Here is a 12,003-nt window from a genome sequence, read left to right as displayed (position 1 = left end):
CTTTATTACTTGTTACTTTATTACACCAAGTAAGAGAAAATAGTTGGTTATAGCTGCGTGGATGTCATGGATACACAACGTTAAATGCAACTGTAATTAAAATGAATAAATAAATAAATAAATAAATAAAAGCACAACTTGTCGTTCGTTTATAAATTAAAAAGTGCAATTATTGAGAAGTCACTGCGATGAGAGCAATTAAATGCTAAAAAAAGCATTTAATACTTTAAAGAGGTAACTGTAACTTTGCTTCATGGTGTTATTTACTTGAATTGTGTGATTTGTATTAAAAAAAAAAACCCACTGTGAATAAGACATTCTGATATCAAAGTCATACATGAGGATTTCTTAAAATATTCTCCAAAAAAAACCCAAAACAAGTTCCTAATGAATAAAACCTGCTTTGGTTTTTGTTAAATAATGAAGAAGTGGACTCTTGTGTGTACTCCATGCACTGAGGTCACCGCAGTGTTTCACCTTTTATTAAAACATACATTCCCAGAGCTCCCTGCATTTACGGGAAACACTTCCAACCGACCTTTAAGAAGCTGCAAGGCCTACAGAGTTAATGAAGTGCTAAATGTGAAGAACAAACCCTTATTTTCATGTGTAAATATCCGAGGGTTGTAGGAACTCGAGTGGTTATAGCACCAATGAATGAATGATTGGAGAGGAGCATTGTGGGAAATACTTGAATATCTAGGAGGTGCTCCTACCCGCTCTCTCTGCTTTATTGCTGTGAGATGATAAAGCTCTGGACAATCGAAGCCAATTAAAATCTAGTGAGCTGAGAAGCAATTGGGGTCGGAGGCGGGTCATAAATACCGCAGATGCTCGTTCCTTTAGTGGATGGAAAAAAAAAAAAGTGACCCTCTTGTCTGTAGTCGGCCCTTTGTCACCAAAGACGCAGAAGAGGGAGAGAGAGAGAGACGAGGGCAAAAAGCAGCACCAGGCTGCTGGGACATTTACACAACATTACAAGATGTGCATGTTAGAGTTGGCTTTGTAAGCAGAGCTTTTTCAAAGGGCTCTTGGCTGCCCTGAAAGATCTTTCTATCCAACAAGGGAGAAAGGACATTGTTAGGAAAACATGAGGCCCTTAAAGTGGAGTGAAAAGAGAACATGGGGCCAGCTGCCTTATAGGGTACACTCAGTGCATTAAGATGAGAGCAGGAGTGTGGGACAGTTTGCCTAGAGAGCAGCTGTTAGACAGGGATACACTCAAGTGTGTACAGTTTGAAAAGGTTAATACAATAAACTATATTATCATGATAATTTATATTGAGATTGACATAAGTAGACCAAAGTGTGTTTGTGTGTGTGTGTGTGTGTGTGTGTGTGTGTGTACATGTTCAGCATCAGAATGTCGAAAAACTGGAATCTGACTTTATGACATGGATGTTGAGGATATTTCAGAAACAAAATATTTGAAGACAGAAGGTCTGATGAGTCTCGATTTCTGCTGCAACGTTCAGATGGTAGGGCCAGAATTTGGCGTAAAAAAAACATGAAAACATGGATGCATCATGCCTTTTAACAACGTTTCACACCTGTTGTTTAAATGCCACAGTCTATCAGAGTATTGTTGCGGGTTGTGTCCATCCCTTTATGATCTCTGGATAGCGCACGATGTCTTAAACCTAAAATAGACTCAAACTGTTTATTTTTCTTGAACATGACAATGCAGATCTGATCTTAATCTCAATAGCTCACCTTTGGGATGTGGTGGTACGGGAGATTTGCAGCTGACTGCATGATGCTATCATGTCAATATGGACAGAAATCTCTTGGATTGGTGAATCTACTGTATGTCCAATCTATGTTATGAAGAATTAAAGCAGTTTTAAAGGCAAAGGGGGTCCAAATCAGTACTACCAAGGTGTACCTAATGAAGTGGCTGGTGAGTGTGTGTGCAGTACGGTATTAGTCAAAAGTTTGGACACTGCTGCCAGTGCCACAGCTCACCAGCTTCGTGCCATCATGTGGGTTAGGACACTTTTATTCTTCTCACAGTACGTATTTCTTACATTTCCTCTTTATAATCTCCATTGCCTTCTTAAATTTTCCCTTTTATTATTTTATTAAAAAAAAAAACCTCTTTCAATGTATGACCTCGCCTCATGTCTGTGGTGCTTCAAGCTCTATACACAGTATATATATAGAGAGAGAGAGAAAGAGAGAGAGAGAGAGATGTTTCAGACTGCTGTAAATGGTTCAATTAAATGCCATCTCCGTTAAAATGACTATTAAGCTATTTAACATTTTAGTCTTCTGCTTTTTCCATGTACAGGAAAAATAATGCACAATTCTCAGGTATAAATAAAATAAAGACATAAGATGCAAATTGTAAAGGGAGCTTTAAATATAGAGGAGAAAAAAGACATAAATAGAGAAGTAAAAGCAACAAAGATGCAAAAAAAAAAAAAAAAGGTTTGAGCTTTGGCGTGACCTACATACCTGCTAAACTGAGCTGTCACAGGTAGCTAGGTCCTCTCTGAACACTCTGAATTATTTAGCATAGTGAAAAGCCACTAGCGATGCAAGCACATAGACCGTCTTTGAGATTGAGGGCTTCAACAGGTAAAAACACAAAAGAAATGCAAATTTGCCAAGAAAATCTTTGTACGTGGTGAAGCACTGGTATTTACGGTCAGAGTTCAGGAAGCGAGCGGAAATGTCAAAGAGAGAGAGAGAGACAGAAAAAAAAAAAATCTAGCACTAAAAGCAAGCAAACTGTCAGAAAAGTGATAAATTGGGGGTTGATGCTAACAATGTGAAAGCAAAAGTCCATTATATAATTACCCTAGCATGCTCTTAGCTCAACTGTATTTGATAAGTAGAGAGATCATTCTCCCACAAGCCCATGCTTTTGTTTTAACAGGAAAGCATTATTATTAGTTATGATGACAGTTTAAATGCACAGTGCAGGTGTATGGGGTCTGAGTCTTAGCCCATTTACATCCACTAGTTACACACACATGCATTACACGGACATTTATTTATAGTCTGGTATTAATCTTATTGATCATTATTCTGCACGCTTCTGGACAAAAATGAGCAAAAAAAAAGTCCATGACTTGAAAATATGAGCAATAACGTTTTGTGAACCGAGATTATTAAAATAAAATCTATATCTGTGGAATAATATAAGCTTCGCTGATAAGTTTAATCTGGGATATTCACACTCATATTGCAGAGACAGATCTGCATGTGTATGGAGAGACAGAAAAAAAAGATGATGCTGAGGCTTACCCTCTACCTCTTTGGCCCCCACTAATCCTTGAGTGTCTGCTTCCTTGCTGTCCATGCTTGTTACTTGGCCTTTGCAAAGAAAATGACAAGGAAAAAAAAAAGGAAAAAGAGAGAGACATGAACAGGGTTGCGAAACTGGTTAAAGTTCATGCATACTGTAGGTCATAAAGAGCATGAGACGATTGCTACATTAATTAAAAAAAAAAAATATTCGAATGATTTCGCTGTCATGAATATCCGAAGGAGTTTGAGTGCTCTTCCTTAATTAAGATGCCTCGTTTCAAAAAGGTCTCTGCAATCTGAAAATGCAGCAGGCACCATTAGGGTGTGGGTGTAGAATACAGTGTACGGGGCTGAGAAACAAAACCAGAGACAAAGGAATATGTTAATCAAGCATGGGGAAAAAAAAAAAAAAAAAAAAACGTCCTTTGCATAATCAGACACAAATCACACACCTTACAAATCACTCTTTTCCCTTGTTTGCGTGCACTGACATATTCACCAAATGTATTCCTCCCATCTTTGCCCTGAATCTCAACCTAAAAGGCAACAGGATAGATGAAGGTTCTGATCAAAAGCAAATCTTCAAAGCTGCACTCAGGGACACAGGTAAGAGGCTTCTCTTCCCTCATGTTAGCTTTGATGCTAACTGGGCCACTGGGATACACTGAGAGCACACGTGAGCAGATTTGATGGAGTTTGTCCATCAGGAGCAGATGGACTGACTCTATTATGTCTAGGTTCATTATGCTTCTATTTATTTTATTTTTTAAGCAGTATTTTAATTGTTTTGTTTTTCATTGGGTTTCTAATAAGGCTTTAACAGTTTGAGAAGGTCAGACCAGACTTTTCAATCCCCAGCCACAGATTCTCCAGACGTTCCCAAGACAACTCAGAGACATTAATCTCTCCAGTGGGTTCTGTGTCTGCTCCATGATCTCTGTCCAGTGGGACATGCCTTATACAGATCTAGCGGGGCATCTTTATAAGCTACCCAAACCACTCTTCACTGTTCAGAGAAGAAAAGCCTCTCCTGGACTGTCAAGTTCTTCAACCTTTCATCGTCGCCAGGGGAAAAGGTCTCAAACCTGACCTCAGTGGAGGAGCTAAGTCTTTTCCACCAAATGCTTTGGAGTTGGATTTTCTTCCCAGCCACTTTGCATTTACAAAATGTTTACATGTGTTTAGAGGCTCCAGCTGCCAAGAGAACAATGCTACAGTATTTGGAAAAACCGGCTTTCTTTACTTCATCTTGATATAACCCACATTTTGACCTTACTGCCAAAGCAGTCATTCACATTCATAAATGCTCTTATAAACAGGCTGGATTGTAGAAAGTAGTGACCCAGACAGACACCTCATACTCCTGCAGTACCTCCCACAACATATGTCATTAAGAGTAAAGAGCAGTTCCACTGTTCCAAACCTGGGAAGCTCTGCATTTTTCTCCTGAATCCCAGCTTCAACTACTAGAGGCTTACAAGATCAAAGTGTCGTCAAATCCCTCCTTTGCTGAGTTTGAAAAACTTGAAGCCAAAGTCTGATTTAGTTAAATCTTAGCTTGACAGGTATTAAAAACATAGCTTTGTCTAAAATTCAGGTATAAAAGTTTAGTTAGCTACCTATAAGTAACGAACAAGGAAAAACTTCACCAAAACACAGAATCTAGGAGAAGTAGCTTTGAAAATGCATGTTCCTCACACACACTCAACCCTGTCCAGTGCCATCAACATCTCCAGCCAAATGCATCCACCCTGCACCATAATAAGAGTTTGCAAGGACATTTCTAGGGCACAACAAACTTTTTTTTGTAGCCTCTGCAAATATCTAATGATCTGAATTTAAACAAGGCTAATCTCTGTCGGACAGGTAACGAGAACGGAGAGCTTTGTCTAAGCTTGGGACATTTTCTTGAGCCATCAGAAAGTCCAACCATACCCTTAAAACAGCGATCTAATCATTTGTATTGAACATTACTGGAGAATTTTAACTAAGATGAATTGTAAAGTTGACAGCTAAAGTTTCTCTCTGAGGGCCAGCGAATGTTTACAGACACATCAGCGTGGTCACTTGTATTACTGATTTCCACCAGCTGCACATTGATAAGCCCTTTTGGCTCATGGATTGAACGAAGCATCAGTTCATTAAAAGAAATCGATGGAGCTTTCGGTAATGAAAAAGGCAAATACTTCAAAAGTACATGAAGGACCATTGAACTATCGAAGGATAGACTATCACAGACAATAGACTATCACAGACAAAGGGCAAGGGTAAAAAAGATTGCAAACGGGTCCTGTATGATTTAAGTCTGACATTGAAATAACCAGGAAAGATCTCTGTGAATGTGCTTGACAGACACCTCAAAGCATTATGCAGATTATGATGCCTGCACTTCCTGTTGACATGTTTGTATTCTGTGCTCCAAGGACAAAATGATGCATATGTTTGATGGTACGACTGCTTGAAATAAATGCGTTTCCACTTTTCAGTCGTGTTTTCAGTCATCCTTTTCTTCTCATATGCTCGTCATGACCTAGCCTACTGAAGAAACTTACATAACTTATTCATTAAATACGGCTTCATTTAAATCAGTGGTTCTCAATCCTGGTCCTGGACCCCCTGTCCTGCACATTTTAGTGTTTTTTTTCCTGCTCTGCGTTACCTACATCATTTCAGAAAACACTGTTAATTAGCTGATTAGTTAAGTCAGACGTGCTTGGAAATGAGAAAATACTAAACCATGCAGGGGGTCCTCCAGGACCTGGGTTGAGAAACGCTGATTTGGAAGAACATTCAGAAAAATGTCTTTTAATTTACTGTTTTTATGGAAAACACATGACTTTCTCCAAAAACACAAGAAAAACCCAAACATTATCAGCTATACAGTATACAGTAGGTCACTCATGCACCTAAGCAATTAGAAGAAGCTGTTGCAGTAAGGCCCGAAACTACATTTTTGCAATCGATAGAGAAATATCTGTCATTTTTATGTTACATACAGTGCTTTTTTTTATTAAAAAAGTAATAAAGTTTTTTTTTTCTCCATAATTTAACAGAAAAATTAAGGAATATTTCAAGTACGTTATACATCATGTAAAAGCCTTTTTTTGCATTAATTTCAATGACTACAGCTTAGAGTGCATGAAAAGTAAAAATCCAGTACCTCAAAATATTAAAATATTTCCTTAGATCAAACCAAAATGATTTACAATACAGAAATCTATGTTTAAAATTTATGTTAAATTATGCACTTAATACATGGTGCTTCTTTTGCAGGAATCCCTGCATAAATATAGCATGGCATCGAGGCGATCAGTCTTTGGCCTTGCTGAGGCATCACTGAAGACTAGGTTGCTCTGATAGGAGCCTTCAGTGTATCTGTTGGGTTAAACGTTTCTCATCGTCCTGTTGATAATCGCCTATGGATTCCCTATGGGGGTTCAGGTCAGGCTAGTTGGCTGGCCAATCAAGCACAGTAGTATCCTGAGGTCAGCAAACCAGTTAGTGGTCATTTTAACACTGTGACCACATGCTAGTTCCTGCTAGAAAAGGAAAATCTGCATCCTTATAAATCCTTGTCAGTAGACTAAATCATGAAATGTTCTAAAATCTCCTGGTAGATTACCTGCACTGACTGTAAGCTTAATAAAACGCAGTAGACCAGCAGATGACCTGGTGAAACCTTCACACAAGACTTGGGCAGTTTGGATTCTGTGCCATTGATTGCTAAAGAAAATGCAAAATTTAGTTTCATCTGGAAAGAAGACTTTGGATCACTAAGCATTGGTCCAGTTCTTCTTTTCCTTAGCACAGGTAAGACACTTCTGATGTTGTCTCTGGTTCATGAGTGGCATGATTCTAGGAATGCGACAGTTGTAACTCATTCCCTGAAGATGTCTGTGCATGGTGGCTCTTGATGCACTGACTCCAGCCTCACTCCACTTCATGTGAACCTTGTGAAGGTCTTCAATTGCTTTGCTTGACAATTGTTGTCCTTAAGTACAATTACAATTATCCTTCCAGTCCACTTTCCATAAATATGCTTCAATAAAGCAGTCTGCAAACAGCCCGCCCTTTTAGCGATAAACTTCTCTGGTTTATCTTCCTTGTGGAGGGTGTCAATGATATTTTTGGACAATCAGTCAAGTCTGCAGTCTTGCCCATGACTGTATCTGCGTGTACTCAACTAGACTTAAATTAAGTAAACTGTATACATATATAATTTTTTTTACACAATTGACCTCAAGTCACTGAAAGTAGAGCAGTTTTTAAAACACAACAGTATTAATATAAATAAGCAGAAAAGACATTAGAAATCTTTGCTTACCATCAGCAGGAGCTAACAGAACTAGCTTTTCTCATATACTGTACTTAACAGCACAACGGTCACCATAATAAGTCTTTTCTTTTAAAAAAAAAGCTAAATCTTTGCAGACCTCCCACACACTCGTATTATTTCCAGGGACAATTTCAGAGCTATATAAAACACCCCTAACATTATAGCTTACATCCATTTCATGCTTTTTACTGCTCTATGATGCAAAGATGAAATTGCAGAGCATCACACAAAAGATGAAAACATCTGACCTTTAGTAAATGCTGTGCACCGACCTTTCTGCATGCCTACGCTGATCATTTTATTGAAGATAATAGATTTGAAAGAGCTGTGGTGAATTTTATGGCAATTATGTAAAAGCCTCATGTGCAAAACTACAAGTAATGCAGTAATAATAGTAACAACCATCTTAAAAATGGCCAGTATTAAATATACACAAGATAAATAAAAAATAAATAAACAATACACTACTGTACATGGATGCTTGCAGATGCAGAGGTCATATCCCATCTCTTATATTTAACTAACCAGTGATGGTATGTGTCACTGTTTCTACAAAAATGAAATCAGAATCTAAATACAATGCTGCTTAAGAAAAAAAATGCTCCTGAAGTAATCATATTAAATGAGATTTACAGGTAGTCCCCCATTCGAGTTACGAATTTCTGCAGAAACGAACGGACCGTGGTTCTACTTCCCGTCCAATCACGGAAAAAGCTCACGTGTACTGTACAAAAAGTACCAATGTACCAGATACCAATATTTACCATTATATACAATATGTTCGATGTGTAAGTCCGGTATATTGTATCTGTATGCGTGTGGGAGTGCAGGAGAAATGAGTCAGGCCTCACTGGTTTCAAACGTTCAGTCCAGATGCATGATGATAGAAAATGACTGTCTTGTAAAGCTATTTTAATGGTAAATAATCCTAATTTCGGAAAGTCCTCAACAAAACAGAGTTCACAGTCCAATACACTGGAAAACAGCTCTGAGACAAAATGGCATCCGGTATTCCTCTCGGGATTTAAAGGTGCAGAGACATCACTGTTAGATTTGTGTGAGATTAATATCGTAAGGTTTTTGCCATAGTGGAAAAGGGGACAGATTAAGTCAAGTGGATTGGTATGCTTCACATTGTATATTCGTGTCAGAGGCATATAAGACTTACTTTGTCGGACTTAGGAACAAATCAGACTTACAAACAAGCTCCCGGAATGGAACCCGTTCATAAGTCAGGGACTACCTTTAGGCCATTTATTAATTCCCTGGTTTAAGAAGAGTGGTGCCTCAAGTGGCTATGGCTAAGGTTGTTGATTTGGCAATCTGAGCATCTGGGTCGAGCCCTGCCGATGGAGGGTTGCCACATCCCATACTACCCAGCCACTGGATCCAGTGCTGGTCCCAAGGCCGGTTAAAAAAATGGAAAGATTGTGCCCAGAAGCGCATCTGGCATAAAAGCCGTGCCAAGTTGTGTGCAAATCGTATGGTCTACTGTGGCGACCTCTTGACAGGAACAGACAAAAGAAAGTTTTGTGTTAATTCCCTGGTTTCAAAAAAAAAAAAAAAAAAAAAAAAAAGAGAACATGGATCAGGGACACTATATGGCTGAAAGTTTGTATGTGATTCAGATTTATTCCCCTGCCCTTTTAGTTCCAATTTAGGAAAAAAAAAACATTTACATCATGGTAAAAGACAGTTCTCACTTATGTTGTAACCTGTTCTTTCACCAGCCTCTTCTCTTCTCTCTCTGAAAGCTTCCAGCCAATTATCTGATGATCAATATTTAAACACCTACTAACCTATTTTTTTGTAAAATATAGTAATATAAATATATAGAGTAAAATGTACTTGGAAGTATTTACACTTAATAAAATAACACATTTTAGCACGATTGTTTAAAATACACTTTTTCTTCACAATAAATATACCTTCTGGTGGGAAAGAGAACGAAAAGTGCCAAGACAGTCAAGAGTAAGAACAAAGAAAGGACAGACAATTAGAGGGTGAGAGAGACAGAAAAAGGAGAAGATTGAATAAATGGAGTACGTCCAAGCAGGATCTCTGTTTCTCAGGCATATGGACAGCCTGGTGTGAGTGTGAGTACAGTACACGTGTGAGTGACTGAGTAACTGAGTGAGTGACTGTGTGGCTGGCCTGTTTCCGCTCCTGTCTGTTCAAGGTTTCCTCCCACGCACACTTAGCTCGACTTTAACACCCTATACCTCTCCGCCAACTCTCTCTCTCTCTCTCTGTCTCTCCTCTCAAACACATAGCCCACTCAGTTTTGCCTTAGAGCTTAAAAGATGTCTACATTCCAATTACAGACATAATTAAGATTCATTTAAGATCTACTTCTGCACAGCCCCTTAACCGCAAGTGTCCTAAAATCATTAATATGTGATAAAAAAAAACGTAAATATAATTTGAAACGGACAGTTCAAGACATTGTGTGTTCTCTAAACAGTAATATATGATCAGAACCCGGACACACTTGGTCCAACTCAGTGCCAAGCTCATTTAAAGCCACTGAAGCTCTGGGGGGCATTCCTTTAAATCTTCACCTGTCTGAGAGAGAGAGAGAGAGAGAGAGAGAGAGAGAGAGAGAGAGATGGGACTCAATTTTCATTTCTTTCTTTCCTTGGCCTTTGCAAAGCCGGATTTATTTACATGTAGCTTTTTAAAAGAGCTAAACTTTCATTTGTGTGCTACTGTAAGTCATTGAGTGGACTGCAGCCTGCAGTGTAAGAAGCACCATTGTTACCATTGTTAACTGGGTGTTACTGCTTGGTGGACTGTTTCTCAACACTGCATTTAAGATAAAAAATAAAAAAATTCTTACCAACGCTACTACCGAGGCACAATTCATTTCATTCTGCATCGATCAATTCATTCTGCAGCCTGAAAATCAATTTGTGAACAGAGTGTGCCAGAGTGTGTTAATTAATACAACCTATGAGCATGTATTATATATGTGGGAGTGCTGACTTTGGACTACTGATCAGATAGTTGTGAGGTCAAATCCCACCGTTTCCAAGCTGGCACTCGAGCATGACCATCAACTGGTCAAATGTGTCCTGTGGTAATTAGGTAACGTCTTTGGGAAATGTATTTTTCATCAATAACTCGTTACTCATTACTCATACACCCAATGCCCAAACCGAATCCGGGTAAAATGGGAGGGTTGTGTCAGGAAGACCAACCTGCAGCCGTAAGACTAACAACAACAGTGTACATGGAATTCGTTTTTGGAGACTACCTACACCACCATGACCTGAACAATAAGGGGTTAAAGACAGGTTTAGAGGTTGTGCCTTTCTCTTATGACTTCCAATCACATCATTCTTGCTTGTACAGTATAGACATCAAGGGCATATTGAAAAGCTCTGTACTGTACTACTGCCAAAAAGAATTGTTGTTGTTTAAATCCCACAGGTAATCCCTGTACCACTGTCCACATAAGTAAATGCACATGTACAGATAAAAAAGGACAGTACCTGGCTTATCTTCTTGTTTTGTATCAGCTGGGGCGTTCTCAGTCTTCTCTCCGCCACTCTTCTCCTTCTCGACCCCTGGAGTGCGAAAGCAGGATTAACAAACTGAAGGATTTGATAAATCTGCCTCAGCCCTATTCTAATTCAGTCCTCAAACTGTTTTGATCCATAATTCAAACAGCCCAACAGTGTCTGCCTATTTTATTAGCCCTTTCAAACTCAGCCAGTCTGAACTGCACGGCCAGCAGGCAGCCAGATTACAGTTATCATTTTTAATAATGGGGCCTAGGGACAAATCTGAATGCTGCTTAGGAATAGAAAATGGATATCCATAACTTGGTCTAAATTATCCTAAAAAAAAAAAAAAAAAAAAACAAGGCAGGGAGTGTGGGCATGCGTTCATACACAATCACACAAAGCTACAGAAAAGCTCAGATTAAAATAACTGTCAAGATTCTGAGCCCCAAAATGCTCTGAATCTCTGAGAGATGGACTGCTTAGGTATCACATTTGTCAATGTGAATCTGCTGTGTGTACTGTGATGGAAATATTGTCTTGATCTTCATGCCTGTGTGTAAAATGAATAGAGAATTTACCGGCACTACCAGAGACTTCCTCTGAATCGCTCTTCTTTTCCTCATGCTTCTCCTTCTCTTGCTTGGGTTTGCTTTCTTCTGCAGACTTCTCATCTTCCCCTTAAATACAAACATTGATTTTCAATGACTTTTCAATCAATTTTAATGATCTGCTTTTGACAGCACAACACAATGTTTGAGCTATCATCAAAATGCTAAAATAACAACAACAATAATAATAATAATGAAAGAAGTTAATCAGGATCATGAGAGTCAGGATCATGGGCACCCAAGGCTCATGCTCCAGGCCATCTGGTCTGATCTTATAGAAAAGCCAATTCAGCGC

General features: G+C 38.8%; 1 protein-coding gene across 3 annotated transcripts in view; it reads right to left on the bottom strand.

The window, feature by feature from the left end:
* macrod2 (mono-ADP ribosylhydrolase 2) overlaps positions 1-12,003 on the bottom strand; it is a 617,779-nt gene that overhangs the window by 14,181 nt on the left and 591,595 nt on the right. For 2 of the 3 annotated variants that reach the window (XM_053502322.1, XM_053502323.1), the window contains 3 exons: positions 11,679-11,777; positions 11,086-11,160; positions 3,253-3,321 (listed from right to left, as the gene is read on the bottom strand). In XM_053502322.1, coding sequence (XP_053358297.1) covers positions 3,253-3,321; positions 11,086-11,160; positions 11,679-11,777 — 243 coding nt within the window. The remainder of the gene's footprint in view (positions 1-3,252; positions 3,322-11,085; positions 11,161-11,678; positions 11,778-12,003) is intronic. The other variant, XM_053502324.1, reaches the window with a different exon arrangement.

The sequence above is a fragment of the Clarias gariepinus genome, chromosome 8, assembly GCF_024256425.1.
Source record: "Clarias gariepinus isolate MV-2021 ecotype Netherlands chromosome 8, CGAR_prim_01v2, whole genome shotgun sequence".
NCBI classification, from domain to species: Eukaryota; Metazoa; Chordata; class Actinopteri; order Siluriformes; family Clariidae; genus Clarias; species Clarias gariepinus.
This window is presented reverse-complemented; position numbering and strand designations above follow the sequence as displayed.